This window comes from Saccostrea cucullata, unplaced genomic scaffold, assembly GCF_032062105.1.
Source record: "Saccostrea cucullata isolate Sc308-1 unplaced genomic scaffold, CSIRO_AGI_Scuc_v1 ctg7862, whole genome shotgun sequence".
NCBI lineage: Eukaryota > Metazoa > Mollusca > Bivalvia > Ostreida > Ostreidae > Saccostrea > Saccostrea cuccullata.
Genome location: NW_026927313.1, coordinates 2,070 through 17,509, shown reverse-complemented (window position 1 = coordinate 17,509; position 15,440 = coordinate 2,070). Strand labels below are relative to the sequence as shown.

The following is a 15,440-nucleotide window of genomic DNA, read 5'->3' as shown; positions in this document are numbered from 1 at the left end:
GCCGTCGCTCTAGTTTAAGACATAACAAGTTGTCGAGCTGTTGAACTTTTGCAAATAGCCCTATCTGGACACATCATAGTTTTTCTACTAGAATTATTTGAGATGGTTTTGATCAGATTTTAAATAATCTGGCATGTCTACCTTTATAATAAAAAACCCCATTATAATATCAAAATCACTGCACAAGATAACTCCAATTTCCCGCCTACATTTTTTCCCCATCGTGTTTTCCATAAAATGTTTTTTATACAATAAATATATTTAAACCACTCATTTAAAATTTTTGACAAAAACGCCATTGTCCACTATCTTTTTGGACAATCTTCATATAGCTACATGCTCATATTACACAGCCTCATTAGTACTATTAGGAGCATTACGTCAGGTCATCCATAGAGCTGTGCGTAGCGTCACGAACGACCTCACGTAAATTGGTGAGGCTGTTACATGTATTGTATAAAGTCACTGTTTGGATAATTGAATGGACTATGTTGAATATTTGTTTTACTGCAAAGTCAATATTTCTGTTGAATCCTATGTTGGAAATTATTAAAAAGTAACTTGAGATCTGACGGAACCTACAGCAGATCTGTCTTATTTTCGCATCTTTTCGTAATAAAACAAAATATTCATAATTGTATGCTCTTGACAAAGTTGTGAATTTTAATCTATTCAGAAAGATTAGAAAAATAAATATTTCGAAAACTGTGTTATTGGCAATTCAAGCAAATTCTAAGAGGAATCTTCATTTTCTCCCCCGTAAAATCCTCCGAAAATATATCTTTTCTTGGCTATTTTGAAAAACGACAACAAATAGTTTAGGTTAGGTGCGTTCGTTACAAGATCGCATTTATAAATATATCAATAATCATAATTTTTAATGACATAATATGTAATATTATATTAAATGACACCTACATCAACAAGAAAACATAACTGTACATGTATATCATGATTACATACAATGCGTTGCATAGTTCTTAGGGTGGGGATGGGAAGGGACATGTATGTCCTTGAGATCTTGTAACGAACTTCGCAATGACCAAAAACACGCCTGGAACACTATTTATAGTAGCGCCAAATCACTCGTGCATGCAAAATTTAATATGAATAGATTGGGCATTTCCGTAATACGAAACTCAAAAACGAAAAGAAATTCATTTATTTTCTCCCTCGTAACACCTCCGAAAATGAGTCTTTTCTTGTTTTCTTGAATAGTTTGAAAGACAACAACAAATAGTTTAGGTGAGGTGAGTTCGTTACAAGATCGCAAACAAACAAACATGTTTAGTAATATTTACTACAAACCCAGATTCATTGACACATAAAGCTTTTTCTGAATACTGTCTTCAATATACCCATCCTTCGCTTTATCAGAAGACCAACGACCATGAACTTTAAGAAGTCTATCGGGAACATTATTGTTGGAAGCAGCAGTAGCACCCCCGCTCCGCAAACTATGCAATGAATACTTACATGTAGAACTGTCAAGGTCAATACTGCTGAATGCAGATAACAAAATTTCTCTTGCTCTAGTGTAAGACCCTTCAAGAGTGCCTTCAAGAATGAGCTTTAAAAATTGATCTTCACATGGATTTTCACCAGAAGCTTGAGAATACACGTGATAAAAGCCATTAATGCTATAATAGTAAGCATCTAACACTGAAGGCGACACTCTTTGCTGGATCACGTTGCCCAGAAAGAGGGAAACAGTGGACTCAGAAGCGGGAAGATGTTGAAAATTATGTTGTGAACACCAACTCTCAAATCATCTAAAGTAGGAATCATATTTTTGATTTATCAGCATATATTAAGTCATTTCGGAGTCGTCCTCTATTGATAAATCAAAATCTAAATATAAAGAGAAAACAGTCATATCTTTAATACGAATACAGTCCACCATACATTATTACAAACTCTTTAATAAGAAAAAAACAGTCATCTCTTGGGAGTACAGTACTCCACACATATTATAGTTCGAAATCCATCATAATCTTATTAGAGAAAACAGTCATCTCTTTTTTAAATGTTCATATGCACAGGTAAATTACTACTGCGGCGTTGCATAAATTTTTAAAACAAGCACATTAATGTTAAACATTTCTGCTGCAAATTTCATGTACTATTTTTGTCAAAACCTGCGCTGAAGAAATTTGCAGGCTTTTCATAATCAACATAATTCTTAATAAACCATCTAAACTTTCCTGAAATATCAACAATAGCTGGCCAAAATACAGAAGATTTCCATTTAGGTACTACTAATACGCCCTTAGCACCGCAATAAATGATTTTAATGATGTTAATAGATTTGCTAATCAAATATATCGGAGGTACTAATTAACTTAAATCCTGAGACCAATCGAATGCAAAAGCATCAACCCCACTAGTACCTGGCGTCCAAAACTGGGAATAAAATTTTTTGACTTTGAAATTAGAAGAGCTAGCAAAAGCATCGCAACTGAATGGTCTCCAAATGAGATCAAATTATTTAGAAATATCTGAATTACACCCCAGTCTTCAAAGTCGAAAATCTTGCTATAAAAATCAGCTTCTTCATTGTGTTCTCTGGGATTCCACGCTACAGATAATTCTATATTATTCAAAAGACACATGGAATGAATAGAAAAAGCTAATTATTGCAATTCATCTTTCATACTACCTGTTTGTGTAATTTTTATTACATTTTGATTATCTGATTACAACTTCACAAATTTTTTGCTTAGTACATGACTTAATGTCTTGATGAAAAGAAGAACTGTTTATAGTTCTCTGCATGTAGAACTTTGTGTTTTTCCAAAATCGTCCCACATTGCGTGAAAATACTCTTTGTTTGAATCTAGCATTACGCAAGCTCCGGTATAATCGCTCGCATCAGTAAACACTATTCAGTCTGGAGTGCAAAACCAAGAAGAGATAACTCAATTGGGCACGTACAGCACAATTTCAAGCCAAAAATCTAACTCGTCAACTGCCGGCTTATGTATTTCAAAAATTTGATCCCAAAAAGAATTTTGAGCAGTTACAATAGAAAAATGCCTTGTAAACATTTGGCATATTGGACCTAAAGCAAACTTGAAAGAAAATATAGAGCCGACAACTGACACTAAATCCCTGATTGAAACATGCTTTTTAGCTCACCTGAGCCGAAGGCTCAAGTGAGCTTTTCTGATCACATTCTGTCCGTCGTCCGTCTAGCCGTCCGTCCGTCCGTCTGTCTGTCTGTCTGTCCGTCTGTAAACTTTTCACATTTTCGACTTCTTTTCAAGAACCACTGGGCCAATTTTGACCACACTTGGTACAAAGCATCCTTGGGTGAAGGGGAATTTAGATTCTTAAAATGAAGGGACATATCCCCTCGCAAGGGGAGATAATCAAGAAAAGACAAAATAAGGTGGGGTCATTAAAAAATCTTCTTCTCAAGAACCACTGGGCCAGAAAAGCTGAAACTTATGTGGAAGCATCCTAGGGTAGTGTAGATTTTAAATTGTTCAAATCATGACCCCCGGGGTAGGGCGGGGCCACAATGGGGAATCAAAGTCTTACATAGAAATATATAGGAAAATTCTTTTAAAATCTTCTCAAGAACCACTGGGCCAGGAAAACTGAAATTTATGTGCACACATCGAAGCATTCTGGGGTATTGTAGATTTAAAAATGTCTAAATCATGATCAGTGGGGTAGGGTGAGGTCGCAATATGTATTAAAAGGGGAAAATCTGGTAAAGAACAGAATGGTCAAAGCTTCTCAGGTGAGCGATGTGGCCCATGGGCCTCTTGTTATTTTTTATGTTCAAGATCTTCACACGCAGGTTTTCTATTTTTTTTTGTTTAGGAATGCCAATAACACCTTGACACATATCCCACTCAAAACCCAACCAGTCTAATTTCTTATCTGAGAAGGTTTCCATAAACTTTTTTCTTGATTAACAAGAAAATCTGCGCGCGATAGATCCGCCTGAATGATGTTTGACATATACATACAAGTTTATTTTGTGTTGCATAACAAACCGTCATCTAAATACATAATTATAGGAGAAGAGCAAGCTCCAATGTGCTACTAAAGGTCTTAATGTATTTGTGAAAATGTATTCTGCAGAACTTAAACCAAAAGGCAATACCGTGAAGACAAAATATCTGACAGTCCCGTTAATTCTCCATAATAACCTTAGATATTGATAATGCTCCGGGTGAATTTTAATATGATGGTACCCACTGGTTAAATCAAATTTCATCATATAATTCCCTTTCTTCGCAAAGTTTAAACCTTCTTTGTCCCTTCCAATTTCACCTTTCTTTGCATGAGGAAAGAATTAACATGTCTTAGATCCATTATCAACCTTTGCTTTTTGTTCGCAGATACAGAAACTGTTAATGGGTTTACACAAAAAGGAGCTTGAAAGCACTCCAAAACCAGATCTTTCTTCAAGAGATCAAGAATAGATGTTTCTACAAAATCTGAATGATCTAAAGCAGAATGATTTATTATTTTTAAGACAAATTGTTTCAGGAGAACTTTCAATCTCTAATCTATAACTGTATTTTACAACATTCAGAATATAATCAGAAGGTTTTTCAGTACATATTCCCAAAAATATTGCGAGTTTTTTAAGCTATCTTTAACAGAACTTGTGTTCTCAAAATCTGATTTAATATCGAGCAAACAAAATTCAGCACTATACTCAACTTTACTGTGTTCTGTGGAATCTGAGGTTGCTGTGGCCTTGGGAACTCTGATTACCCGTGCTCTTTGTTGTAGGTCTGTGTAGGGACAGAAGTTTGCGAAATGCCCGGGGAGTTGTCAGAACAGGCAATAGACGTTGTTTCCTGGCACTTGGTAATATTGGGTCTGAAGTATGAAGAATTGGCCCTGTTGTTAAACTTTTGGTTGTACACTGTGTACTTCTGAAATCCCGCACTTCTGCGAAAAAGCTTGGTCGTCTGAGACTCTTTGCTGTACGAGAAGTATCTTCTATTCTTTGCGGCTGCTCTAGAAATAAGGGCACAGAGTTCAGATGCATCCTTAGGATAATCAGCCAAATCAGAGTCAGTGTACTCTTTAACGGTATCCCAGCCATGTTTATCGGCTATGCGCAAAATGTTATTCCTGTGTTGTAAAGCTTCTTTTTCTTTGTTAATGATGACAAATATTTCACCAATGTTGTTTATAGACAACTTTTTCTCAATCAAATCCAGAGCTCGGAGCCTTTCTTCATTGAATTTGAATTGTATTCTGTTACCTTCAGATACAATGGCGACTCTTTGTCTTTCTAGTGCAGTTTCAATACGCCGGTTAAAAGTCTAACTGCGTCTGTGGCGTCAAAATCTCTATCGTCAGAATTCCTTGGTTCTATAATAATTGGGTTATTGACATTGTTATGTGATTCATTTTTCTCCGAATCGCACATATTCTTATCCTGTACACTATAATGTATGTCCTTGAGATTTTGTAACGAACTTCTCAATGACCAAAAACACGCCTGGAACACTATTTATAGTAAGCACCAAATCACTCGTGCATGCAAAATTTAATATGAAAAGATTGGACATTTCCGTAATACGAAACTCAAAAACGAAAAGAAATTCATATATTGAATACTATCTTATGATATTTTGCGCAACTGCCTGGAAAAATACGTCCTTTTTAGGAAATTGGTTACATGAGCAATGCTTAAATGAAAAAAAAATATTGTTAGAACGGTCGTCTGACCCTAAGGAAAATAAATCGATATTGCTGTAAAACATTTCTCCTTGGACCTACATTCTGCTGCTCTTTCTCAAACTATTCCAACACCATTACTACACATTACATACAAATATCCTACCTATCCATTACATATCTCACTGAACATTACAAATCATACATCTGTAGCTATCTAATTTAAATGCTTTAACTCATATATCATCATTAAGGATATAATAATGTTTAACACAGACCTGTGTATGTAGCAGTCCTGGGGGTCATATATGGTTCCTTAGCCGGATTGGCCTCGTTGGTTGGACTGACCGTCTGTCTGTGTATGAAATGTAGAAAAACAACATCCAGTCAGGGTGCAGTTCTCTATGAAACCATCGCAAATGTTGAAACAGGTGTCCAGATATGTGAGTGCAATTTATAGTTTAAAAAGATAATCATTGTTCCAATTATTTACCCACTAGACAATTCCACGTATTCCGCACCAAAAACACGTTCTTTATTAATGTATTTTTTATGATTATCAAAATTTTGAATTTCAGTTGTCGAAATACAATACAGATTTATCGCTCCAAACCTTTGTTATGTAAATAAGGCCCTTGCCATGTTTTTGTTTACATAAATTGAATATATTAATACATTTTCATTTAAAACGATTTCTTCAATGAAGACGTTAATTTTAAGTACGATTAAAAATTTTCTATGGGTTTGCTGACTCTCGTTTTGTCATAGATATGTAATTTTCTATATGTAAACAAACACAAGGCTCGTGCCTTGTTCATATTATGAAGAATTTTCAGCCCTGTATCTCCTTTGTAAATCAACAATTCATGTTCAAATTTTCGCTGATCCTTAAAATTGCCTTAGTTAAGATTTGTAAAAATTAAAATTGGTTTTAGAAATCTGTTGAAACTGTACCCATGTCCCTTTAAAGGAAATTAATGAAGGAACTGCAACAAATCCTTTCTGAATTATTCAAATAAGCTTTAAAAAGTCTGGTTTGAACAAGTAAATGAAATGGTAGATGAGTCATTTATAGCTAGCATTTTTAAAAAAAAAAACCTTTACAGCAGTGCGACCTTACAATCAGGAAGGAGTGTACACACCTTATCGTGTTCAGCAGCAGACGACCAATGAAGTCGAAATGATTGCGCCACCTACCGAAAATCAAGATCTGCCATCGAACTAGCAATTTCCTGAAATCGCCATCAACTGAAACAGCCACCACTCATTTTTATACCCCTTTAAGGAGGCTGGGGGTCAACAAATAAACCAAAAATTAACCACCAGATTTAACTTATTTTTTTTTGGATACGGCATCTTAAGCTGTCAACCTTCATTTGGCAAAGAAAAAAGTCATTTTAGTTTTAAAATTTGATCATTTTTGTATATTTTATCAGGAGCTCTTCTTTTAAAGGAGATCGAAATAGTCTGAAAATGGCTTCCACCCCCAGCCTCGTTAATCGAAGATTTTAGGCATATAGTTTTTGTCGTTTTTGTCCGTCTGTCTTTCTGCTTGTCCGCAAAAACTTAAACCTTGCCCATAACTTATGACTGGGAGGAAGTATGACTTTCATATTTCACGTGTATTCCTGGTGGCAAGACCTGCAAGACCTTTATTTACCATTTTAGCACCAAATTTGACCTTTTGACCTTGGAGTTTGACCTACTTATTAAAACCTTTAACCTTGGCCATAATTTTGGAATGACCAAGGCTATGGTTTTAATACTTCACATTTGTAAAACCTTGTGTCATTAGATCTTTCTTAAGAAACAATCAAATTTGACCTTGGAGATTGACCTCCCTTTCAAAAACTTATCCTTGTCCATAACTTTTGAAAGGTGGTGCTAGGCCTTTCATACTTCACAACTATATTTCTTGTGAAAAGATCCTATTTTGGGTAAAAAAATATTTAATTTGCATTTAAGAAAAGTTTAATTTTTGCTATGTTGCCATAAAGGAACACCAGTGTTTCACACACATTTTTTTCCTGATTATCTCTGTTGTTTATTATCTTGTCATTTATCATGTTTATGTTATCAATTTTTCAGTAAATTAAAAATACAATTTTGTTCACATACGTAAACCATTCCTGTACATTTTTTTGTATAATTTGCAATTTACCAGTGCCTTGATTATCTATGTAGTATTAATATTATGTAAATTTTAAATTATTATGTTTTTGTTTTGAATTGCGGTGGAACATTGATCATACATATAAATAAATCTAAATTGAAAAACAAACAAAACAAATATGCAGTTGTTCCTTGACATTGTTTTTTCAAAAAAAATTCTTTTTAGTCATTTCAAAGGTTTTTTTTCTCAGACAGACTGGGACACATGTGAATAATCTACTAAGTACATGTAATAAGTGACACTTTTCATATGTTTTACGGAATGCATTTTTCATCTATACTAATTCTGGGTCAACCGTTAGCTTTCCTTTTGTTGTTGAACCCAGATTCTTCAAAACCTCAAAGTCACCAACACGAGTTACAATTTTGTACTTTTATATAAGGATCAGCAAGGAATATACTTTTACATGAGTTTGTTATGTATCAGCACCGAAGGTCTGACTCCAATTGACTATAATTTTTAACAAGAAATCATACATATTGAACAAAGACAGAGTAAAATAAAAGGATTAACAAATCATATATATAAAGAAATGAAGTATCAAACAATTATTGAGCGAAAGGTTACACGTAAGCAGCATGTATATAAAAGATGAAAGATAAAGCATTAATAATAAACATGATAAATATAAACATAAGTCAGTGAAGAGATTAAGTGTTTATCTTTTACTGTGCCTCGAGTGGGATTAAGGCTGTGCGGAATTCATATAATTTATCACATCTGTCGAAATATTATTAAAAGTTTTTGTAACAATTATCACAAAGTCCAAAAAGTTTATTAATTTTACAAAGTATTTCATAATAAGTCCAAAGATGTCGTATTTTACACCGTAGCATATGCCTAATTACAATTGAAATAGAATTCACACACATCAACTGATAAATACATGTAGCAACAACAAATCCATTATATTTTACCTAGAAGCATGTTAAGATGCGTAGAATTCAAAATGTAACATTCTTCAATTTCAGACAAGATGAATTATTATCAATTTAATGATTAATTTTAGAGTTATTGTACATTTAAAGAATGTGTTTATTTATTTTTCTTTTTATTGCTACGATGTATACAGTGTATGTACATGTAGTAGACCATATGTATATATCTATTTTTTCCCCTGCAATTTTACGAAATGTTATATTAGGAGAGGACTATCTAAGTTACTGAACTTGTGTTCGATCCTTCTGACTTTGTAAATAAAATAAGTTCAATTCAATTCAGTTTTTGTTCACAAAAAATTAACGGACATCCTCAATTAACAAGCAATTGAATTCGGGATTTTGATTAGTTTAAAAATTGTAGTGATACGAGTTCTCTTTTCCCCCACATTCACATATTTTATGAACACCAGGTACATTTTTTATTTATTTAAAAGAGAAAGTTGCGCAAGAGCTTTAAATGTCCTTCCTGTTTACCGAAGGTAAACAATGATACATCCCTCTGTACACCCGAGTTATCTCTGAAATTTAAATTTAAAATCACACCTAAGAACAAGGAAGTGAAAATGTGACAAGGAAATTTAACCAAAACAAAAAACAAAAAACAAATAAAGAACTCGCTATATTCCAACCATGGGCTGGAAACTATTGACTGTTGTCTTTGCTAACATTCTAGGTAAGAATTTCTTTGTAAAAACTAAACTCAGAGGGTCTTCCGAGTTTTCTACACTATCGAAGACCCATTAATTACACTGATACCTGACGAGTGGACTGTGCACTTTTAGTATCCCCCCTTCAATGTCCCTCTTTTAGTTTCTGAGAACTTTTAGACACGAAAATAGAATAAACCCAGTCTATAAAACCTTTTTTCTGATATGCAATTTCGATTTTTAATAACTTATTGGAAAAGATGTAGGGCGGGTTACAAAATCGATTCGTCAGGTACCTGTGTTTCTTAGTGCATATTAGTCATAAGATATTTGTAAACAAAAAAATGTTCTATTGTGCGAGACAGGTAAGCTGTAAACATCAGCGTGTTTCTACAACTTTGCGGAGATGTCATAATCGCTTTATCATGAAAAGGAATTTGCGGGTGGATGATACGGTACATTTATGGGAAGATTCCTATAAAGTCTAAATCAATATCGAATGAATGTTGTAAATATTTTTTAAAGGAATAAAAAATTAAAATAAGAGATTATACCTAACTTTAATTTGTTATTCGTTGTAGTACAATTTGTAGAATAAAACTTGATTGTCCTTCAAATCCCATAATAAAAGTTCGAACATGCTGAGTTTTTGGCCCATATATACCTGTAAATGCAGTTTATCTCTATCATAAATAAAGTACTGTTACATGAAGTCAACACATTATAAAAAGAGAGAGAAATGTTTTTTAAAGAATTAAAAAAAACATACCAGATATAATTAAACATCCATATATTTTAAACTTTAAGATAAAAAAAGACATTAAATATGAAAGCGTTACATGTGGATCGGTTAACAAAATGTCATTCCATTTGTTATACCCCCCGCTTGAAAAGCGGGAGGGTATAAAGTAATAGTTAATTCCGTCCGTCCGTCTGTCCCTCCGTCCGTCTGTTATGCTTTGGGGTACCCATCTCTTATCCGCAACTCCTCTTATACCACTGAATGAAATTAGATGAAACTTTCACAGAATCTTTATTACATATTGCCATTGTGCACCTCCTATTTTACTTTTTGATCCGACACATATTTTGGGTTTCCCATAGCAAAACATGCACACTGCCATTTATACACATATGGAAGGCGGGGGGTATCATTTAGTGAGCCCATTGCTCACATTACCTCAAGTTTTTTTCTCGTCTGTTTTTTATATTTATAACAGCACTGTCTTTTAAAGTACAAAGCAAAGAAACCTATATTTAAATTAATTATTCATGTACCTTTCATTAACTGAATAATTATCAAAGATTGGCTTAATTCCATTATACCCATCTTAAATTCATTTGAAGATAGGTACAAATATCTTAAAGATAGGAATAACTGAGTTCAAAATAGCGCAAATCTATAAATCAATTGTACCTATAGATCTATCTGGCCATGGTACACTAAATGGTACAGCTTCAAATTATTTAGACATATGAACATTGTTACCTTTAACTAGTACAAAACTTCTAAAATTACTCTTTGATAATGTATTTGTCTACGGAATGGTGCATCTACCTCATCTATTAATAGGGTTTATATAAAGGTTATGTTTGGCGAAAAGGGGCGCTTACTCATCCTACGCATCCGACCCCCAATCGGAACTCCTGGGATGTTGAGTTCGCGAAACATCCGAGGAGTTCCGATTGATCTGACCCCAACTCAGGAACTTCCAGTCCTCAGTGTTTTATGCTCTCTTCATTTGTATTGTTAAGAGATTCTTTGAGATCGATCTCTGTTTTCTCCACCTTTTATTTACCAAGGTCTCAGCTGAGGGTACATACATGTAAAGTATGCACATGTAGCCCTGATTTTTGTTACTTAGTTTTGTAATGTTGTTGAAATGTTAAATGATAACCATAGTAATTGTAAAAACTATTCAGAAATTGCTAATTACAAAAATGGTACACTTCAGTTGAAAAAATTGAATAATTATATAATAATATACCTCTTATAGAGATATGTCTATGTTATCTTGTTTGTTAATATACAAATCGTTTGAAGAACAGAAATTTATTGCATTAAAAATGCATGATTTTATTTTTCGTTTAGGTTTGTCCACTGTGTCTTGTTCCTGCTACTATAACTCGTATACTTCCTACTACAACTGTTACGATGACTACAGTAACTACGATTATTACTACAGCTACTATCGTAACTACTCCTATACACTGGGGTAAGAAATAAATCTCGTTTTTTTTTTTTTTTTTTTTAACAGATTTAGCTATATATAGTGGTGAAAATAGTTTTGAAAAATTTCAAGGACACAACTTATTACATGTATATGCTTGCCGTTTGTTTTTACTATTCAATCAGCATTTGTTGGACATAAAAAATATTCAAGTATCCACCAGTTTGATATTTAAATTTGCAACTTTTCTTCGGTTTAAAATTCAAATATCCATCTGTGCATACAACACATGATTTAGGAAGGCATGAATAAAGATGCGGCTTGTTGTTTAGACACACTTGCGCTGTACATGAAAAATAAAGTAGTAAAATTTCGAATCATTCACACTTTCAGAATATTGTTAAAAAGCGTTTGAAAAAAATCTGCTTCGGGCTTGCAATACTATTGAAAGCTTGTAAAAATATCCATTTAAAAATTAATTGCATGCACTCAGGATGTGTAATATAAAAAAATCCAATAATATTTCAACCGAAATGTTTCCTGTTTTGAATTGGAATACAAGTGCATGCTAATTAAGATTTTGAATATCATCCATCCTTTTTTAAAAAAGGGTTTTATTTTTTTCTTTGAAACTTAATCCCCTTCACTTTCCGTTACTCTGGTTTCCATTTCAAAGAAATCAGTTGAGGGTCATCACTTTAACCTTACCTTTTCAACCTTTCACCCAATTGCGAACACCAGTTGAGTGGTTGAGTAAAGTGACTTTTTACTTTTCATCTACATTTTGACTCCGTTTTTATTGTAACTTTAGCCTTGTGATCTCTTTCAAGTTTAATATGTAATGTAATATATTTTCATCAATTTAAACAGTATCAAAAATACATGTATCGTTCGACTGGAATTCCCAAATCATTTCCTTAACAAATTATCAGCTGATATCTGATATTACCAACTTCTTTGTCGAAATTAAAACATTTTTTCCTGCTTTCTGGTCTAGGACAATAACAAAAATGTCGTTATCTTCTCCTAACGTTACTGAGTTACCTATGCTTTCAACAGATTTTTCATGTAATTTCTGGTTTGCCTTATAGTATGGAAAATTTTGTTAGGAAGTAAGCACTAGTTATATCCTCACTATAGTCCTTGAATAAAAGGAGTGCTTGGTTAACTGTTGTATAATTCCACTACTGGATTCATGGTAATCTATTACAGTGTACATATCGTAAGTATATTGCTTTAACATTTTTATATCAATGTTAAACACAGTGTTGGTGCCATCCTTGGTATCATATTTGGCTCCCTCGCTGGATTGGCCACGTTAATTGGACTTGTCGTCTGTTTGTGTGTATGCGTATGCAGAAAAACCACACCAAGTCAAGGCACAGTTCTTTATTACAATCCCAACACAAATGCAGGAGCAAATATGTTGCAAACTTCTCAAACATGTAAGTGTGGTTGAAAAAAAAATCTTTGAAACAGCAATATTTAACGTAAAACCAATTCATATTTTGTTTTTAAAGCATGCAAATAATCATGCTTTCCAAGTTTAAGTTGGATAGAGCAATAACATAATCATGTTGTTATCTTGCTTTTTCCCAACGTTTCAGCGATACCGTCTTACAATCAGCAAGGATTTTACTCATCTTATCCTGTACAGATGCAGCCACCTGGGCAGGCAACTGGGCAAAGTGGAGCATTTTCTGGTGCTTCACCTCCCCAGTACAGTCCACCTCAACAGTCTACTGAAAATGAGAATTTGACACAGAAATACTAGAGATATGTCGCTTAATGGGCTGTTACAGCATCGACATTCTACAATATAATTGAAATCTGGTTAAGACCAGCTTTCACTTATCTTTACTCTGTTCTTTTCTCTGTTTGTTAGTAGATTATTTTTATTAACGTTTTCCACTTATTGTTAAATTATTTGTAAATGCTGTTTTTGAAACACTTCTCAAAGAGGAATACTTTTTTTTAGGTATATGCAATCTATAAAATTAATACTTTGATGACTGACAATATGTTTATCATTAAATTTGTAATTTTGATATTTCTAATAAAAGTATGAATGTTTTTGAAAAGACTGAACGTAAAGAATTTAATTATAATTAAAAAAAAAATCAAGAGATACAGAAGTCATGTTTGAAAATGGCAATCAGTTCTTCATTTACTATTTAAAGGTAACTTGTTTTCCCCAGATACATTGAGTTACGACGAGATGTTCGACAGTAACGTACCCTACGAAATATATATGAGGGTTGTTCGAAAAGTTCGTGTACGATGTCAATCTTCGTTATATTTCCAGCTAAAAATTTTAAATAAGCACATAATGATATTTAAAAAAAATATTTCTTTTGTTGATGTTTGAAGTTTCCTTTAAATTGATTTAACAGAAATCGATTTACTTAATTTTGAAATCAACATGTTTTGTACCCGTGGAGCACATTTAACTACAAGATAACGTCAAGTATTTCTAAAAAGTACTGTCTATACATTTCATACAGTATTATCCAATGCCCACACATTAAATCCTTTTTCTAATACTTACATTCATTCGTTCTCGTTATATAATTTCCTTTGTTAAGATTCTAATTTCTTTGATTACTTAACTCTGCATTCACAGGATAAGCAACTCTGAAGCGTTTTAACTTTTTCAAGTTTTTGTTTAGGTTTTTACAGATAAACCGTTTCTTCACAGAATATCCTCATCCGATACAGAGTCCCTGTCACTCAAATATTGCATGTAATATTTGTACGCACTTGCACAAGTCGCTCTAAATATTTTTTTTTTAACTCCACTAAAATTTTTTTAGAGTTTATTCAGGATTTATCCTGAGTAAAACACAAAAATACATCGTTATCTGCCGCTCTGTGACGTTCTAAAATGTCATCGTTTTTGTCGTTTTCAATGAGGACTACATTGTAACTATCTTCTCATGTTGATTACTTTTCAACAAAGCAAAATATTAAGCCATAATTTGGAATACGAGTTGATGTAACAATTCTTTATTTGAATTTTTAGGATGCTTTCCGTTTTTGCTCCATTTTACAGAGAATATGACTGCAGACATTATTTTAGGGTATTGTTTGTAACTTACTAAATTTTTACCTGCTCCGCGAGCCGATTTTTGCATGTTTAAAATCTGGATAAGTTTCAAACAAATCATGATATCCAAAAAAAAAAATTAATACAAATCATTTGGATTTATTGTTTAAATATTTCTACGAAATTTGGATAACATAAAAGAAATACAAAAAAGATATAACAGAAGTCCACGAATGTTTTCAACAACCCTCGTAATTACATAAAAGGATATCCCTCCCTCTGGTTCAATACAAATTAAATAGAATACTTAGTATATTTTCTTCTCGTGTATTTTTTCTGTTCGATTTATGTCAATGTTGCTAATTTATGAACTTAAAAATATATCATTCGACGGTATATTCAATGGAATTAGGAGTCAGACCTTTGAAAAAGACCTTATTTAAAATTATTTTTTGCTATTATGTCTCTATATGTTTAATTATCATTTAAAGTCGACATAATTAATCTCCATTAATATCCTTCATAATTTCAGTAACTTTTCTGATGTCTTATATATAAACCATATTGTATTTGACAATGAAAGCATAATAATAAAGGGCAATGCTTTCCGTTTTTGCAGCCTTTGCATTGCGAAATATTCATATAAGATGTAGAAAGAAGAAATTACACGTACATTTTTAAACAAGCATTCTGAGAATATTGCATTAGCAATACATGTTCCCCACCGGGATCCCCTATTCTCTTTTGGATGTCATTTCATAATATCCTGCACGAAAAATAGCCCTCAAAATGTAAATATTTCGGTAA

General features: G+C 33.0%; 1 protein-coding gene and 1 pseudogene across 1 annotated transcript; one reads left to right on the top strand and one right to left on the bottom strand.

The window, feature by feature from the left end:
• Positions 1-4,548: 4,548 nt before the first annotated feature.
• Positions 4,549-5,404, bottom strand: LOC134274045 (uncharacterized; annotated as a pseudogene).
• A 3,957-nt stretch (positions 5,405-9,361) lies between these two features.
• LOC134274046 (cysteine and tyrosine-rich protein 1-like) lies at positions 9,362-15,036 on the top strand. Its single transcript, XM_062756283.1, has 4 exons — positions 9,362-9,442; positions 11,509-11,632; positions 12,854-13,032; positions 13,195-15,036. Exons 1-4 carry the CDS (start codon positions 9,400-9,402, stop codon positions 13,359-13,361), a joined length of 513 nt encoding a protein of 170 aa, XP_062612267.1. The 5' UTR covers positions 9,362-9,399; the 3' UTR covers positions 13,362-15,036.
• Positions 15,037-15,440: the final 404 nt, after the last annotated feature.

What these genes read in the sequence shown, in the direction of transcription:
- LOC134274046 (XM_062756283.1), top strand. Translation starts at nt 9,400, where the DNA reads ATGGGCTGGAAACTATTGACTGTTGTCTTTGCTAACATTCTAG. An exon ending in AACTACTCCTATACACTGGG is followed by an intron (nt 11,633 to 12,853) that starts GTAAGAAATAAA and finishes TGTTAAACACAG; the next exon opens with TGTTGGTGCCATCCTTGGTA. An exon ending in GTTGCAAACTTCTCAAACAT is followed by an intron (nt 13,033 to 13,194) that starts GTAAGTGTGGTT and finishes CCAACGTTTCAG; the next exon opens with CGATACCGTCTTACAATCAG.